Source organism: Zootermopsis nevadensis, unplaced genomic scaffold (assembly GCF_977971745.1).
Source record: "Zootermopsis nevadensis isolate Lab colony 2312 unplaced genomic scaffold, Znev_1.0 Znev_ptg000009l, whole genome shotgun sequence".
Classification (NCBI taxonomy): domain Eukaryota; kingdom Metazoa; phylum Arthropoda; class Insecta; order Blattodea; family Termopsidae; genus Zootermopsis; species Zootermopsis nevadensis.
In genome coordinates this window covers 2674398-2692906 of record NW_028259141.1, presented here as the reverse complement: position 1 = coordinate 2692906, position 18509 = coordinate 2674398, and the positions used below count along the sequence as shown (strand labels likewise).

Here is an 18509-nt window from a genome sequence, read left to right as displayed (position 1 = left end):
CTAAATAACAGAATTCCTTCAATTCTTCTACTGTGTCTTTTCAAATTTTGATACTTAAAGGATCATTATTCTCATTTCTGCTGCTCCTCATAACTTTTGTCTTGATACTGTTTGTCCTTAAGCCGAATTGCTCACTGAATAATCTATTCATACCATTCAATTATTTTTCTAAATCTTCTTTCTTTTCAGCCAAAAGGGCAATATCATCAGTGAACCTTAACATTGCTATTCTCTCCCCTTGATCCTTTATTACTGTCCTGAACTTCTCTTTCAGTTTTCCTTCATTGCTTCCTCAACATACAACCGCAGAAATGTGGGAGTCTAAAACGTCACTTTTGAAGAACCCGGGAGAAAAGCCGATCACAATGCCAATTCAAATGATTGATAGAACTACCAAAACCGGAAGAAGTTCATAAATTCGCGAAAGATGGCGCAACGAGCAAGTGCTCTCCTCTGCTTATAGTAATTAGAGTACTCCATAGAGTGCATCCGCTACCGCATTATAATATTTAGTAGTAACAACATGGATATTAAAGATGACGTAATTGTTGTTTTAAATTTTATCATCACAAAATTTCGAATTTAAGGAGACATCTAATATTAACTTAAAATATATTTTATATAAATTAATTACCAAGATTAGTTTAAATCCTGCTGTTTATTAGTACTCGACTCTTATTGGATGATTGAGCATCGCTGTGATTGGTGTGATGTACCAATACATTCAAATGCAAACGGACAGAACATCTAGCTACAAGGACTGGTGAGTGTTGCTTGATTTTCTGAAAAATAGTTGTCATTTTAAGCATAATTCTCCTTATTACGGTAACATCCATTATCCAGTTATACCTGGATAATAAATTGATGAGTGAAAATGGAAGGTTTAGTGTTAGATGCAAATACCAAACATGTTAAGTACATGGACATTAAAGATGATGTAAATGTTGTTTTAAATTTTAACATCACAATAATTATAATTTAAAGAGACATTTAATATTAGCTGAAAACATGTGAAATGTACTCCGTCTTATAATACGTAAAACCAAATATAAGGTAATCGTATCCGACCATATCGTCCGCATTAATGCAAATTAACATCAACGTTAATGAAAGTATTTGAGCAGTAAATTAAATAACATAGTAGGCCTGTAAAATACATTATATATTTATGTAATTTATGCAGTACTGAAATGCGCAAAATTTACAAGAAATAATTCTATTTAATTTACATCAAAGTATAGTATAACCTTATTGCCTGACTCATTATTCGGAGAGGGATTAACTTGTATGCTTGTAGCACCAATAATATTCGTATTTGTAAAACGAACGTCGCTCCCATTGCTTGCCTCATCACAAGTATTTGGTCATGATGCATTGGTCAAAATCCACATCCACCCCTCTTATCTCATTGATGTATGTAATAAGTCTTTAAAGAATAATATATAATAGAATTTTGTATGTCACAATTAACAGGGTAATACCTCCATAATTATTACAATGATACTCGTCCCCATTGTTAAAAATTGGGCATATCAAACCGTCCATCTATTCTGATGGCATTCCTTCAGGGACTCTTATCGTAAATATTAATTTATATATTCTAACAAATAAGACTTGACCTCCATGTTTTCTTCATTTGTCAGTAACAGGGTCTTCACTTGAAGCCTTATTATTTTTGTAATTTGAATATTGCACTTCCTCTAAAGCAGGATCATCAAGGGCTGTGCAGTGCAGCATGTTTTATATTTTCATTATTTCTTTCTGCATTTACATCATTCTACTTAAGGGTTCTTCAGATCACTCAGCCCTTGTCTAGAGGGCACGAGAATATGACCTATTTAAATAATTTGGTTAATACCATCCTGACCTGGTGATTTGCAGGTACCTTTGTAAATAAACTTACAGTAAAACCAGGTACTTATAACCATTAAGTTATTCATTTAGGCAAACTGAACTAATGGATTACCATTAACACTAGTTTCATTACATATGGCCTATTTACCCTTAACATGTGATACAAAGATAATAATTGTATGTTAATTTGGTGCTAAGTTTCACAAAAGTGTCATTTTTTTAAATACAGACAGAAGTAAGTAAAACCCCTCTAGTTGGACACCCCTATATCCTGGACACCCCTCTATATTGGACACTTTTAATTGGAACCAGCGAATATCCTATAATTTTACATGTCCACAACACCCTATATCTTGGACACCCCTTTATCCTGGAACTTGAACACCTCTTTTGTTGTAAGTTGGACAGGTTCATGCACTTAGCTTCAATGCTTTTATGGGAAACGTTTACAGTTAGTATTTTGTTGCTTTGAATTTATGACTTATGAATGCCTTCTACCTGAGGATTTGCTTATGTTTGAAGGTGTGAGACTTTGAACACATCAATGGAATAATTTTGTTGAACCCTTCACTGGACTACAGTATATATTACTGGTACAATTTTAACTTTGTCAGTACTGTGCTTGCAACTGAGTTAAACAGTGTTAACAGAAATTGGAACGGTGTGCTTTCGCTCATAACCAACAAGGAATGGTTGAAACTTTATTCGGATTGCGTCGAAAATTAGAAAGAGGATGGACAAATTCAAAGATAAAAGCAACGGACTTTTTTACAAGAAATAAGTGACATCATATGTTGAGCTACTGCCGTAAGTACAATTAAAAAAAATACATTCTGAACATTTAAAATTTCATTGAGGCTGGGGTGTAATGTGCAACCACGAGAGTGGGTTTCAAAAGATTATTATTATTGTCATTAATTCTTAATTCGAGCAAGCCTACAGTAGTTAGATTATGTAAGTAAACAGATTATATTGTCGGTAAACGTAAAGTATTGGTGCCCTTCCCTTTGAGCTTATCCATGCAAGTTTAATTTAGTGAAGACAAAATTTGTAAAAATTTAATTTACCCTTTTGATTTTTGTTATCAATAATTTTATTTTTGGGAAGGGCTCCATAATACTCTACAATTACCACATTGTTATTACACGACAATTTGAAAGGATGATTTTCCCCTTTCCCTCTATCCTGGACACCCCTGTAAGTTGGACACATTATCGTGGAACCGCAAGTGTCCAAGTTAGAGAGGTTTTACTGTATGTTGGCTGAATTTAATCGCTGACTCTGTTCTCTTTGTGTGTTCTAGTATACATACTGCAACAATGGAAGATTTAGATGACTTAATCAACAGTGTCCTGGATGATGAAGGTAAGACCTCTCTCCTCCCAAGAAAGTAAAGATTATGATGTGTTTCCTCTGCTGTCATTGTTATATTTTAACTTTGCTGTCTTATAAACAGCAATTATTGAAAATGTTTTATTATTTGGGCTCCTGTTTAGGACATGTTGGATTGTTTGGCAAATTTGTACAAGTGCCTTCAGTACAAAAGGTCATCAAAATTACTCCATTGGTTTCCAAGTCATAAAATGACAGCACGAGACAACCTTGTGGTCCATTTATTTCTACAACTACTGCTAATAACATTCTTGCATCAACGCATATCTACTTGGCAATTTATGTTCAACATCTTACCTGGGAAACAATTTCAATCCTGTAAAATATCCATATTTGCCAATTTTTTACAAGAAGTTTAATGTGCAGAAAACTTGAAAAATCCCTAATATCCAATTTGATGGAAATCCATTCAACTGTTCCAAAAGTTCCTTATGAAAAGTCATGAGAAAGCAGTTTTACAACATTAGTGGTTGGTCACGTTAAAAGGCAGCTTTACAATAAAGTGAACATGCTCTATATGGTCAGCTTAAGATTTAATTCAAGTGTTATTGTGAATTTGAGCCCATAATGACAATTTAATTTTTTTCTTTCTTTCTTAATTAGCCATCTTTGACCAGAAGACTTAATGATACTGTAAATATTATGGGCAGATGAACTCAGAAGGAGATTTCATTAAAGTGGTTTAATTTATTCAAGGTATGCGACTTGTACATCTGTTTGTTTTTTCTCATTCTATATACATAAGCCTATTCCCTAAATATTTTGGGACTCCTACCTCCATAATGTGACCTTATATTAAAATAAGTTGAGATTGCATTAGTATAATAAAAGTATCATTTATGACTATCATAAGACTTTTGACAGAGGGGTTGATCCACAAGTAACTACATAAAATTTCACTCATCTCTTAGGTCAAATTTCTACCAAGAAATGAAAACAAGTTGGATGGAAGGAAAAATTAGCAAGTACTGTTGTTGGGACACTGTTACTTGCATCAGATACACCAAAACTAATAAGTTAGTTGCTTTATGGAAATAACTTATCAGATAGACAGAAAATACTGAAATATAAAAATCGTGTCTATTCAAAATTTGTAAATGTGTGCATTCAACTTATTTTAGTTACACAACTCTTGAAAAGCTTTCTTATAAATCAGGAACAGTTGCTCTTATGGAATCAAAATGTTTGTTGCCGTTTACCAACAGCCCACCCCTGCACAGAAACGTGAGCCAGAGAAATTCAATAATACTATTTACATATCATTTTCATTATCCTCCCACTTCCACGAGGTCACTTTCCTTAAGGTTTCCAACTAGAATTGCATGTATTTGTGCATTTCTCATCTCTACCATTGTCAGTACTATCAATTTTTGGACAGAATGAGGCAAAATACATTAAAAAAATCTTATGATAAGAAGATGAGCTCACACCAACATCCATTAGGTTTTGTTCTTTAAACAATACTATAAATGGGCATTACTAGAAAACATTTAATTTTGTAAAAATTCTGTTGTGACACCATCAACTGTTTCTTTAATATTTCATTTCCTATTATTATTACCTAATATTAAGTTGGCCTAATTTAGACACAGATATTACTACAGTGGGATAGTGTCTGAATTGTCATATATTAATCATCTTTGTCATCAATGTGTGCATCTACAGACCACCAATGCCAGTCCTTGCCAGAGCTACGAGGCCATATGAAACAATGCTACAAAGCACATGGGAGAAAAATCAATATCGCTAGCCATTTGTTGTGTACATTGTGGTGCATATACTAAAGACATAGAAGAACCTTGTAGTGTTTCTCTACATCTACAAAATCATCTGGTGGTTGTAACTGATCTGTGGAATTAAATATAGTCAATTCTAATAATCTTAATTGTTTTGAAACACCGAGTAAAAACACTGTGTGATCATTACAGTGACAGATTATAAATGCCCATCCAGCATAAAGTCAAGGACCGCTATTTTTGGCAGCCTATGACTGCTTATTTGCATCTACTTTTATATTTGAGGGCCACATCCTCCTCAATCTTCAACCAGAGGAGGCGTCATATGTGGTGAAAAGGGACCTATGAAATATGTTCATATGGTGCAGTACTTAATGGCTGCAGTTGAGGGAGCTTGTAAAATAAACTATTCAAATTTATGTCAGTAGGACTGCAAGAGGAAATTGGTCTTTATCTGTAAAATGTCATCCAAGGAATAATTTTTCCTGAGTACTGTGTGCATCAATGCATGTTTTATTACCTGAATACTACTGGAATAATACTAGGAAATGTGTTCGTTATGGCTGAAACTGACCAGTCATTTGAAACACAAAACTCTTGTCTCTTACTCACAGTTCAGATATTCTCTGTCATACGGATGTTAGTGAGACCTCATTCAGATATGTTAACACAGCATATTGTATTACTTAAGATTTGTATGTCTGTAACTCTTCAGTGATCTGCAGGGCCACGTACGTTGGAGACGGCCATGTTCTATTGTACTGTTGACCATATTCTGATTCTTATAGGTTTTACACTATGTTATATATGGATTCCACTTTTCTTTCAGGAAATTTTAAGATCACAGATTCAGACCAAGATAAGAGACACGTAGGACAGGCGCAGAAAATCACGCGCACCCCAAATGCCTTCCTGGTCTTCGCCAATGATTGGCGAAAGACACTGGCTGCCCTGTATCCTGGGGAAAAAAATAAGCACATTAGTGTGAGGTAAGTTTCTAAACAAAATGTACTTCAGGACAATTACTTGTTAATAATTTAATGTGCAGAGCATTTGTGAATGACAAATTGTTTTCAAAGTCATTCAAATTCACCTATTATTTGAGGTTTCTGATGAGCGTATTTAGCTTGTGCCTTTTTTGGTGAAAGATGACATTATATCACAAAATCTTTTACATGAATCGCATTCCACTGTACTTTTTATTTCCATAATGCTGTCACTTGGGAAACAATTTAAAAAAGTGAAGATAATTGACAACATAACAAATATAAATTAGGAACATGTTTTTATGACTTTATGTTATGTTCAACATTGACCGGCCTATAATGAATTCTAGGGCTACTACCCACGTAGTTCGTTTACTGGAGTAAACACCAACGTTTTGAGAATACAGAGTACTCTGAGGAGGCTGAAGATGGTTCTCAAAACATGTGTCCAACCTGAACACATACACTCCTTTAAAAGAAACAGCTTTTGTGTAATGTAAAAGAAGTTGTGCAACTATTATGGTTTTTACATAAGTGTTGGCAGCATCTCTAGCCACATCATGTATCCCTCCTCTTACTTACTCCAAAAAGTTGAGTCCTTACTGAGAAGCCAACAGTCACTCAGGAAATTCCAAACACTTAATGGAACCTGAAGGTTTATAACCATGTTTAGAAGGGCCATATGAATCCAGTCCATGCCATTCCATCCTTGTCTAGGTCTGCATAGTGGTCTCGTTCCATTTGGTTTACCTACCAAGACTATCTTCCCAATGGGGGCTACAGGCCCTGCCCATCTCATCTCTTTATGCAACCTCCAGCATCCTAGCATTTTGGCACATTTGGGTCCAAATATTCTCAAACACCCTCAGTCCACATTCCTCCCTTAGTGTACATCAACCTTGACACCCAAAGAAAAGGAATGGGCAAAATCAAGGTATTGTATGTTTTAATTGTGCAAGTTTAGATAGCTGAGTAAAGTTTCTGAACGGAATGGAACCTATCTTTCGGTTACATTAACTGGCCAGTTATCAGGAATAGGCACCTTACATACCATACCTCGGCGAGAAACGGAATTGCTGTTCAAGATGTTATCCTGTTCTGTGACCAAGTATAAATCGTGTAGGCTGTACATTTGATCGATAGATGAGGTGGTTGACGTATTTCTACGTGAGTAAAGTACGGTTGGCACTACTTTTTGGCGCTCCGGTCATATGGAGCTTTTCAATTGCTTATATATACAGTGGGGCCCCACGTGTTTAACAGCTGAGTCAGAAGTGCGTCCGCAGCCATTTTCTCGTCTAGCGTTTGTATGCTCCGCGTCTGTATTTCTGGCAATTTTTCAAAGTTATTACATACTGTATACGGTGTAATTACAAATATTTTAAGGTATTTTAAATTAATTTAAGGTAAGCAATGCGTGTACTTCTGATATTCATTTTACATTCATATCGTTATCTTATGCCTATTACTATTGTGCAGTTGTTATATGATAGTGTAAACATCTTATTAGGCTTTGACATGCATTTACAAGTGAAAAAAGGCCAAAATCCGATTTTCGCAGTTTGGCGGGGGTCTGGTCCCTAACCCGCCGTATATGCGGTTCCCTACTGTACTTAAGGTGGTTGGAACGAGGGTTGCTTAAAAAGTCATGACAACTAATTTTTTGGGGACAAACACGTTATATTGAAGTAAGTCCAAAATATACATATGAAAGGGCACGATATACTCCTCCGATTGGCGTAGTCAGATCAGGCAGGTGTGAATGGTTGTAGGTATAGTAGGCAAGAAAAAATGACACGTTACGGAATGACCTTTTTTTCGTTCTTTAATCGTCGAAAAATTCAATTGTGATTAAAAAAATCAGTGTGAGTCAAATCACAATTCTTACATTAAGACTAGCAACCTTCAAAGTAGTGTCCGAGTGTATCAAGTACTCGCTGCCAACGACGAGGAAGACGGCGAATACCATCAGCTTCACCATCTTCAAATCTTGCCGATCTGCGTCGGAAATATTCTCTCTGCAGAATAACTTGTGTCATGCAATTAGGAATGATCGTCCTGAACTGCTTCACAATGTCATCGTCCTTCACTACAATGCACACTGGGTAGAGTATGCATGAGGTGAATTTGAAATTGGATATCTTATTTCCATTTACTGAAAATGTTCTGATCGTCGAGAACAAGTGAAACATTTTGTGCGCTCTCAAACACCACTGCCTTTGCCTTTACCCAGCTGCAACCCTTGATGTTCGTCCTGCAACCTGCCTGTATTCTTACAAGTTTCACTTTTTCTATTTGCAGACTTGGCTGTATGTGGAGGTCAATTCAAAAGAATGACAAGGAAGAGTATTTTGCTCGAGCCCGCCAGGCGGAGGAAGAGCATAAGAAGAAATATCCTGGTAAGTAATTCTCTTTTAATGTCAATAAGCAGCAGCTGTCTTATACGTCAGAAAACTTCCAAAAAATGTACCCAAGAATTTTGAGAGACATCACCGATTCAGATATATTTGGGATTGACTGACCTGTTGCTGAGTCTTTATTCTTCAGTAACATGCTTTATGATTTGAGTCGATCATAGTTGGAGTGGTAATAATCAGCAAAGGTACAGACAGCTTATGTATTTTTTGTTTTCCTGCTACGTCTACACTGCACCAAAATCCAGAATATAATCATCATCCTCATTCCCACCGCCGTGAAAGCATCAAAGTCATGTGGGTGTGTACCAGTTGAAGAGACTTCAACCTTGATACTGAGGCAGTACGTAACACGGAAGACCTGACTGTAAAGTGTTATTAATGTTTGCTTCATTTTAATATTTGTAATGGAAATATTAATTTTGTATTATCAGGAGCTTTCACGGCGAATAAGTAGATGCAACGTTTCGGAGAAAGGTACTTTCACAATCTTCAGGGCTGTAGTGCTATGCGGGGAAATGGAGATATTTATATTAGACGACGAGAAAGCTGAGGAAAGCTGGAGACAGTTTCTCCGAAACGTTTTCATCTACTTATGAGTCAAGGCAACAGAACCCAGATATCGAAACGCATTGAGATGTTATAATATTAAAATGGAGTAACTTAAACATTTAATTCTGCAATTAGATATGATCAAAATACATTGTATTGTTTCTGTTGTTCTGTAATACATGATTTATGAATGTCACTGATTTTTCTTCTCTGATGTCAAATGACGGGATCAGAAACAACCGTGTACGGAATGCTGTCATCTGAATGTCATTCTTTCCGGTTTTAGATTATGTCTACAATCCCAATGTGGCCCGGGAACAGAAGATTCTCAGAAAAAAGGCCCAGAAAAAAATGTTGCGACACCAGTCTGCTAAGCGACGCCAGTCTGCGAAGCGAAGCGTCAGCAGGGCGAAGACCAGGAGAGCCCGTGAACATCAACAGGCAGAGACAACAGGCGGAGGACGTGTCACTTCATCAAAGGTAAGAAGTCGTCATTGCACTTGCCTGACATCTGTCGCTTACACATGGAAAACAAACGAGTGAGGAATGTCAGAGGTGAAAAATGACTGCTGTAAACTCTGGATTATCGGGGTGAGTAGTAAAGTAAGTCTGCCCCTGTTTGTAAGAACGCATCGCAGTTGAATTTATTTAGCAGATTCCACTACTTAAATCCCTAAAACTCTGCCCTAAGTTTTAAACATTAATTCTGTATTTTAAAAAGAAACTGGCCGTTGAAAGGAAAGACATGTTACAAGTAGTTTATATTTATATGGACATTAAATATACACAGGTCGCCATTTTACTTGACCTACGAGAATTGCATCATTTCCTGCTTGAGCACTGAAATCACCTGTAATTAAACATTTATTGCTCTTAACCATTTCTGTTGGGTTTACATCAAAACCCTCTGTCACATTTTCATCACATCCCATTTGGGAAGAGTGCATCTGCATAATATTCATCACATTCACTGCAATCAAGGCTGAGACTTTTATCATTCTGGATATAAATGTGCATCTGATTCTTTATTGTCAGGGTCTTCTGACGTCGTGCTATTATATCGAATGTCGTATCAATAATTTAAGTTACAAGAATTTTGTTTAATTCGTTGCAGCCCACTAATCCATCATGCTCAGGAGGCAGAATGGCCGACGACCGAAATGTTCCTGAGCCATTTGATGATGACTTTGGTTTAGCAGGATTTTTGGACGCCAGCGAGGATGCAGAAATTCAACAGTTTATTGACGATGAGGTTAGTGTCAATTCTCCTTTTGATTACAAAAATTATTTGGGCCCAACATAAATTTCTGAAAGCACTAATCTATGTAAATGGTGTAGTAAAATGTGTTTAAGAGAAAATTCAAAATGGCAATTTAACTATACAGTTAAGAAATATCTGAACATTCGAGCACATGATGATTTTGTAGGTGTATTTTTAATTATGTGTAATTGTTAATAGAATTGGCTTTAAAATGGTCCTTTCGAGCTTCATTTCAATATGTACTTTCACTTTCAATGTCCCTGTTGAAAACAAAAACTACAAATTGACGAACTGGGATTTTGAATTGTTTGGTGGCAATCTCAAAGGACTCAAGGAACATTTATCCAGCAGAATTATTTGGGATGTAAGATAACTTTCCCTGAACATTTAGTAAAGTGAAACACAGAAGAAAATATAAGTGCAACGCCACTGCACATTTTTGAGCAGATTCAAGAACCTATTTTTAGCCAATTTAAACTCGTTTAAAATCTTTGTATCCACATCTAGAAATACGTATTATAGAATAAAAGAACATGGCAAGGCGTGAGGTATAAGCCAGTACTTGCCTAATTATCACACAGAACTAATTACACGCTCACAGTTAATTATTGCCATAGAAAATGCCCACCACAGAATTACTGACCTGCCTCTCATTTAAAAGTATTGCCTGGATCTACGTCCAACCCCACCCTTGGAAGTCTTCGTTTGTTTCCTTCTGCTCATCTGTTCTTGTTGAATAAGTTTTTCTATATAAGGCTTCCTTCGCTTTTCTTTATTTGTTAAATATGTGTGATGGTTAAGTTTTTGCGTCCCTATTCAGAGGCCAACTCTTCTTGGTCAGTCAACTTTCTACGTCCAATCCCACCTTTGCAAATCTTCGTCTGTTTTTCTACGTGTGTCTTTAATATGGTCTCGTTTATCAATGTAAGTCTTCTTTCACGTTTCTTTATTTCTTAAATAGGTCTGATGTACTTCTTTACGTCGCTGTTAAGAGGCCAAACAGTTTTTGTTCAGTCAACTTTTTACGTCCAGCCCCACCCCTGCAAATCTTTGTCTTAAAATCGATCAAAAGTCAGTTTTCATAATACTTTCGTAATCATAATATATCGAATAAGTATCAGTTTACCTTGTAGGAGTTGTTAGAGTTGGCACTTCAAATACTTGATAACTCCTTCTTTCACTTTTCTGATGTTTTAGGCCAGATGTCGGTCAATTTTTAATAATGCGACGTGCTGCTTCTGGAGCACTGATAATGCGACTGGCTTGGTAGTGAAGAGGTATTTGTTTACTCGGCATTGTTGTCTTGTACTTGGCATTGTTGTGTTCCACAACAATGCCGAGTAAACAAATATAAGGTGATATTGTTGATGACGTCATTTTTTGACGACAAATTGGTTGACAACGACTAATCACAAATTTTTATAGTAGAAGATTGCAAGTGATTATGAGCGTTTGTGGAATTTTCCAGATTGTGTAGGAAGCATTGACGGGAAACACATCCGCATAAAATGTCCCCCTAAATCTGGCTCCATGTTTTATAACTACAAAAAAATTTTCTCCATCCATCTTCAAGGCATCGCAGACGCTAAATATAAATTTATAACCGTGGATGTAGGAGCATATGGAAGAAGGAGCGATAGTGGTGTTTTCATGGAAACTGGTGTCTATCATCATTTGGAAAATAATTCATTCAACGTACCACCCAATAAACCACTGCCAGGAACAAATGTTAGTGTGCCTCATGTATTGCTTGGTGATCAAGGATATCCATTAAAAGAATATTTGATGAGACCGTATCTTACTGGAAACAATAATGACCACGAAACTGAGATTTTCAATTATCGCCCGAGTAGAGTTAGACGCTCAATCGAATGTGCCTTCGGAATCTTAGTAAGCAAATGGAGATGCCTCAAGACGGAACTACAATTACATTCAAGTCACGTTGATACTGTTGTCAAGTGCGTTTGCTTATTGCACAATATCGTAATCGATACAGAAGGAATAAGTGAGTCTGTATTATCAGATACCAACGCAACCCATGAAAACAATGATAGTGACCAGGCCAACTCTACAAGACGTTTCAATCGGTCATCACGGAGACCTTATGAAATTCGTGATGCATTTAAACAATATTTTCTTATCACAAATGTACCTTAAAACTTTGTTGGTTACGTTAATTATTTCAGAAATGACAATTCAATTGTTAACACACTGCATGATGGTTGAATTAATAATTAATTATAATGTGTGATGGTTGTATATCTGTGTATGTTAATAATTTCAATACTTACTTGTAGTTTTCAATGAAGTGGCGATCTCAATCCACAGCTTCCGAGCTACATCTCTATTATGATACTGACCACATCGCGGATCCCACAAACTTCTTCTTTCCTGCACCAAACTTATCAATTTTTCACAGTCCATCTTTATATCTCTCACATGAATCATACATGGGCCGAAAAAAACAAACTGATTTGAATTCGCCCGATCACCGTCCGACATCTGCTATAACCGGCCGATGAGATCGGTTGCACTGAGACCACGCACGTGCCTTCCAACTGGTTTGAAAAGATTGGGCGAGTTCGGCCAAAACGACCGATGTTAGTGCCACTGTGACCACAGCCATAGAGATCGCCTTCCACGAGATATTTGCCGCATGTGTTTCCATACTTGTTCCCCATTATTCCAGTTCATTTTCTGATTCAAATGTTTATTTCCTTTCCAGATCCCAGAATTGGACGAAGATCTATTTGCATCAATTATGGAAGATCTGAAGTGTATACCAGTATAGAATAGTCAATTATATAAATAGTTAAATTATTTTAAATTCAATACTTATATTGTTTTTAGAAAATTAGTTGAACATTTTTTTGTTAAATTGTTTTAGTAAATAGTTTAGTATTTTTAAATAGTTAAATTGTTTAGTATTTTGTTAAACTAGGGCAGAACGCTCCTTTCGGAGCTCCTCGGAGGGGTTGGTCAAGTTTTTAAAAAGCAACGAACCCCTTCGGGGGGGTTGGTTGCGTTTTAAAATCTTGTGTAAGAAACTAAACTAAACCCCCCGAATGGAGGGTTAAAACACTTGACCAACCCCCTTTTTCGGGGAAGATTGATCAAGTGTTTAAAAAGCAACCAACCCCCTTTCGGGGGGGTTGGTTGCGTTTTAAAATCTTGAGTAAGACACTAAACTCGGCATTTTTGTGTTGTACTCGGCATTGTTGTGTTGTACTCGGCATTGTCGTGTTCCACAACAATGCCGAGTTTGTTTATACTCGGCATTGTTGATGACGTAATTTATTGACGACAACGAGGAATCACAAATTTTTATAATAGATAGATAACTTAATTGTTAAGATTTTGTTAAATAGTTTAATTATTTGTGGTTTGTTAAATAGATTAGTTTTATTAAATAGTTAAATTGTTTCCTCCTGAAGGTATCACCACCTTGTCGAAGGCAAATAAATTTTGCTGGGTGAGGAGGCTTGCGTGCTCAAATGACCCTTAGGGCTATGCCGGCCAGAGCTTCGGCTCCTAGTAGGGTCACCCATTCTGGACAGGTCTAAGGCGATGAGCCAGACTAAGAGTGATACCCTGGTCCTCCAGGTTGGGGGTTGGGCTTGGGGTTAACAACCCCACCCCGGAAAACAAATATTGTTAGGATACTCTCAAAAGAGCCTCGGATGGATGGATCATTTGGTAATGGACCTGGGAAACGTTCACGGACTCGGAAGCGAACTGCGACATTGACCGTGGCCACATGGAATGTTAGAACCATGATGAAGGTAGGAAAAATGATGGAGGTGCTGAAGTATGGGATGGACATGGTGGCATTGGAGGAGGTGAGGTGGAATGGACATGGCAGGGTGGATAAAAACGAAGCTATTTAGGTTTTGAGCCTTTAGGAGACAGAATATGCAAGATAAGGCTGAAAGGACTCTTCAGAAACTTGTCTTTTGTTTCAGCTTATGCACCCACGGAAGAGGCTAAAGAATAGTCTGATCATCAAAAGCACTTGTTTCGAGGACCATGTGTGTTGGAAGTTGGTGGGAGAAGCTGTGGAGTAGGGAAGAATGGAGGGAAGGAGGAGACGTCGAAGGCGGAGGAAGAGATGGATGCAGAACTTGGAGGAGGACCTGAGGACCATGTGGGTTGGAAGGTGGTGGGAGAAGGTCTGGAGTAGGGAAGGAGGAGAGCAAGTCCATCTACCGCCACCTCTATATATTTGTGTAATTTGGAGATTCTGCATGGATCACAGGAGTCGGTGTTTCAGGTTAGTATGTGCTCTGTGCCTTGCTGATTCTCTTTTGTCATTAACTGTTGTTTCCTGTCTGCAGTTGAAATTCTTAAGTTGGGAAGGAGTGCGTTACTTGTTTTGTACTTCAAACTGCAATGTTACCGACATCTTGTCCTTACTTGCAGTCAAGAGATCGCTTTATTCAGCCGCGTGCTGGCAAGAGTTGGCGCATCAAGTTTCTCATGAACACAGTAAGTGTTTTTCATTAAGTTATGATTTTTGTGATTTTATAAGAGTAGTGGATAGATGAAGTGAGTATGCTGTGCTCAGGATGAAATCAATTTATGTTTATGACAGTACTTTATCAGATATGTAAATGAACCTTTATCCACAAAAATTGGTTTCATCTTAATTGACTACAATTGCACTGTACAAAAACAATAACAGATTATGAAATTGAGGACATAAGCAGTGCTGTATGTCCCGGTAATTAATTTACTTTTTCTTCTCTTTGGACCTGGAGTGAGTGTATCATGCCATCATTTAAAACTACTATTTGTGATGTACTTCCCATCAGGTCTTTTGCATGAAGTTGTCTATAAGCTTTATGAATTTCTCTTTATGTAAGCCAGTTGTAGAAATGTCAATGAAATTTGTGTCTGTTTTTAAATGTATGCGTCTGGCCCGAATGGATTAACTAAAAAAAGAAAAAAGAGGCTCATAGAAATGGTGACGGAGGTCTTGACAGATTGGCTTACGCTTGTTTGCTGAAAAATGAACTTCTTGGCGCCAACATTGACAATCTTAGAGGCCAATGTGGTGAAAGAAGAGCGTTCATTCTGGGATCAAATATATTTTCCTTGTCACCACTTAGTGCACAAAGCCAGAAGTTGCTTAGTGCACCGAGAAAGTCAAGGAGGAAAATATCAAGAATACCCTTCAAGGTTAGTCATATTTTGTATTAGTTTTAATCTTGAAAAATCCACAAATGAAGTATCTGTGCTCACTCCACATTCCGTCTCAGTGTCTGATTCTCCCCCGTCTCTGATGAAATCTGAATTGGCTGACGTGGCTGTTGTCACTCCATGATCAGCTGTTCTACCAACACAAGCCATGAGAGAATGATAGAGTGTTTATTATGAAATAGTTAATTTTCTTCTTCTTTATATTAATCATTGTGAGTTTCATGTTTTGTACTTTAATATTTGTCCATATTTATTGAAGTTTATGTCTTTTTCTTGAAGGTGTTGGATGCCCCTGAGCTTCAAGATGACTTCTACCTCATTCTTATTGATTGGTCTTAAGAGAATGTGTTAAGTGTGGGATTGGGAAGTTGCGTCTATCTTTGCTGTGGATGCTGTAATAAAGTATGTGCCTGGAAATGGCAACTCTGTGATATCAGTTGCATGGAATGAGCGCGTAAGTATTGGCCAGACTGTTTTTACTCAGATCGTTGAAAATTATTTCTGTTAAATATGAATTTGGTTATTTCTGTGTTTGTTGTTATTCTTTAAAGTATTTGTTATGCATAAATGCATTATTAATTGTATAGAATTATCACTATGCATTGACATGTCAGTTGTTTAATGTTAACCATAATTTTTGTAAACAATGCACTTATGCACAGTCAAGTTGGTTATAGGATGGGTTCCAGTTGTGAAGGCCTTGTTTATGTAGGCTGTTCCAGCCATGAAGACCTATGAGCCAAAATGTATTTGTCTGTATTTTGATATACCATGGTGTCATGATTATGTATAAATGAAAAATTATGGCCATATTCTGCAACTGCTGTAGATAGTAGATAAGGATATGCATATTCTGACCAGGAAATGTTACCGAACAGATAACGCATCATCACCTCTGATATAATTTAGGACTTGCTTTAATTAGTGGACACAATAATGACCTGGTGTTTTGCATTTGTAGGGATAGCTGTTGGCACACATCATGGCTATGTGCAAGTCTGGGACGTTGCTATAAGTTCAAAAGTTAATGAGCTGCAAGGCCATTTTGACGGAATTGGAGTACTTGGTTGGAACGGTGATGTTCTGTCGTCAGAAAGTGGTGATGTAATTATCTTACAATGTGATGTGAGAACTCCTAGTCTTGTGACAGAGAGAAGGTTGGTTGGCCATCAACACGTGGTTAGTAGAAAATCATTTAAATGTTATTAATTTTGTTATTATTGCAAAATAGTGTCATTGTGTTTTTGGATTGTGACACCATGTGGACTCACATAGATACCAGAGCGTTCGAAATACATACAGTCTCAATCTTCAGCTCTGAAGTTAAAGACAATTCATCTCCATATCATATCATGACCCAGAAGAACAGCATCAACATCACCACTGTGAGAACATCACATCAAATATTGCTATTAATGTTGAGAGCTGAAAAATATGTTTTAAAATTATTGCCATCAATTTCAATTACTATAAATATCTTTTGTTTAAAGGGTTGCGGCTTGAAGTGGTCTCCAGACAAGCAGAGCCTGGCCTCCGGTGGCAATGAAGGTCACCTGAATGTTTGGAATCGGCATTCGCTCTCACCTGTGCAGACTTACCCGGTGTCCTACATGAGCGACTGAATGCGAGCGGTCCGAGTTGCGTGGGTGAAGCGAAAATATCAAACTGGCTGTTTGTGTGGCGCTGTCCTAGGTTACAGCGAAGCGGTCAGGAGAGGGAAGCGGCCGAAGTCCGAGATCAAATATTTTGATATTTTCGCAGTGGAAGGTAAGAATCATTGTGTTTATCATATATAACTGATACAAGTTCATGGTTTCTCCAATATGGTGCTCATATTCTTTGGATGTCATTGGTTTCACTGTTCTGTGCAGCATTTATAATTTTCAAAGTAAATTTCTTCACATTTCTCATCTTTGCCTCAGCCATTCTCTTTGTTTATTTTAATATTCTATGCAGCAGGATGTATCAAACTGATCATTTGGACACAATTCTTAATATACAGAAATACATTTTTTTGCACATATTGCCTGGTCCCCGCACCATCGTGGACTCTTGGCTAGTGGTGGAGGCGTAGCAGATCGGCATATTCGTTTCTGGAACACGCTCACAGGACTACCAATGCAGTGTGTAAACACTGGATCTCAAGTCTGTAATCTTGCCTGGTCTAAACATTCCTCTGAACCTGGGGAAAATTAAGTATACCAGGCCCCCAACTGTGGTTCAGAGCACACATTAAACTGTAGGGCCCCTCTTAATAATCACCCTTTTGGTTGGGGTAATGGAATCTGCCCTGTGGTTGCCCCCACCTGAACAGGAGATTCTAGACTTACCCAGAGTTGGCAGAGGCCTGGAGAGATTGTAAACCAGAAACATTTAAATGATGTAGAACTGAATTTTCCTTTTTCTGCTATACCTTTGGCAAATTGGGTGTACCAGTACAAGTTTTCTAGGAATGTTTGAGTCCGTACAGAGCACCTGATTAGTTTTCTTTGTCCTACCATACACTTACAACTCTAGAATGACTGAATAGATTTTTATGACTTTGGCATGGTAATTATGCTGTTTTGATTTTACTCCATAATTGTACTCTGCAATCTGTAATACCAACATGACATGCATGGTACAAGTTGTGAGGTAGCTGGATTACAATCTACAGTGATGCCAATGTGCATTAAGTGATGATGTCAACACCTGTTGTGCTGTCATTGGCTGTTAATTGAGAATGGCTGACAAATTATCATGGAGGTTATTTCAGATTATTGCTTTTAATTCCAATTCTAATGGAAGTTTGATTGTTTGTTGTAGGTTTAGCTCCCTTGGCTACCCAAAGAACATAATAAGAGTGTGGAAGTATCCCAGCTTGGACAGGAGGCAGAACTCCCTGGCCATCCGTATAGTGTGCCCTACCTGGCCATGTCACCTGATGGAGAAGTGATCGTAACTGGCACTGGTGATGAGACTCTTCAGTTCTGGAAAGTATTCGGCAAAGCTCATTCAAAGAAGGTAAGATGTTTAAGTCATCCATTTGAGGGGAGGGGGGATTTCTTGTAATGTTAACACTTTTTAAGGTTACATTTGTAGATGTTTGATGTGATATTCATATCTTGTTTCAGGA

At 37.4% G+C, this 18509-nt stretch overlaps 1 protein-coding gene and 1 long non-coding RNA gene across 3 annotated transcripts; both read left to right on the top strand.

Annotated features, from left to right (window-relative positions):
- The first annotated feature begins 677 nt into the window (after positions 1 to 677).
- On the top strand, positions 678 to 14680 carry LOC147874323 (uncharacterized). The gene is made up of 9 exons (XM_087345553.1): positions 678 to 763; positions 3158 to 3219; positions 5812 to 5971; positions 8270 to 8367; positions 9221 to 9414; positions 10049 to 10186; positions 12921 to 13977; positions 14158 to 14465; positions 14615 to 14680. The coding sequence occupies exons 1-7, from the start codon at positions 711 to 713 to the stop codon at positions 12984 to 12986; spliced, it is 771 nt and encodes a 256-aa protein (XP_087201679.1). The 5' UTR covers positions 678 to 710; the 3' UTR covers positions 12987 to 13977; positions 14158 to 14465; positions 14615 to 14680.
- Positions 14681 to 14871: 191 nt separating this feature from the next.
- LOC147874322 (uncharacterized) lies at positions 14872 to 18478 on the top strand. 2 transcript variants are annotated; one of them, XR_015534273.1, is made up of 5 exons: positions 14872 to 14915; positions 15137 to 15373; positions 15674 to 15848; positions 16356 to 17161; positions 18200 to 18478. It is a non-coding gene; the product is annotated as an uncharacterized LOC147874322 (long non-coding RNA). The 2 variants fall into 2 exon arrangements; XR_015534272.1 differs by lacking the exon at positions 14872 to 14915 and having other exon boundaries at positions 14923 to 15373; positions 18200 to 18477.
- The last annotated feature ends 31 nt before the right edge of the window (positions 18479 to 18509 follow it).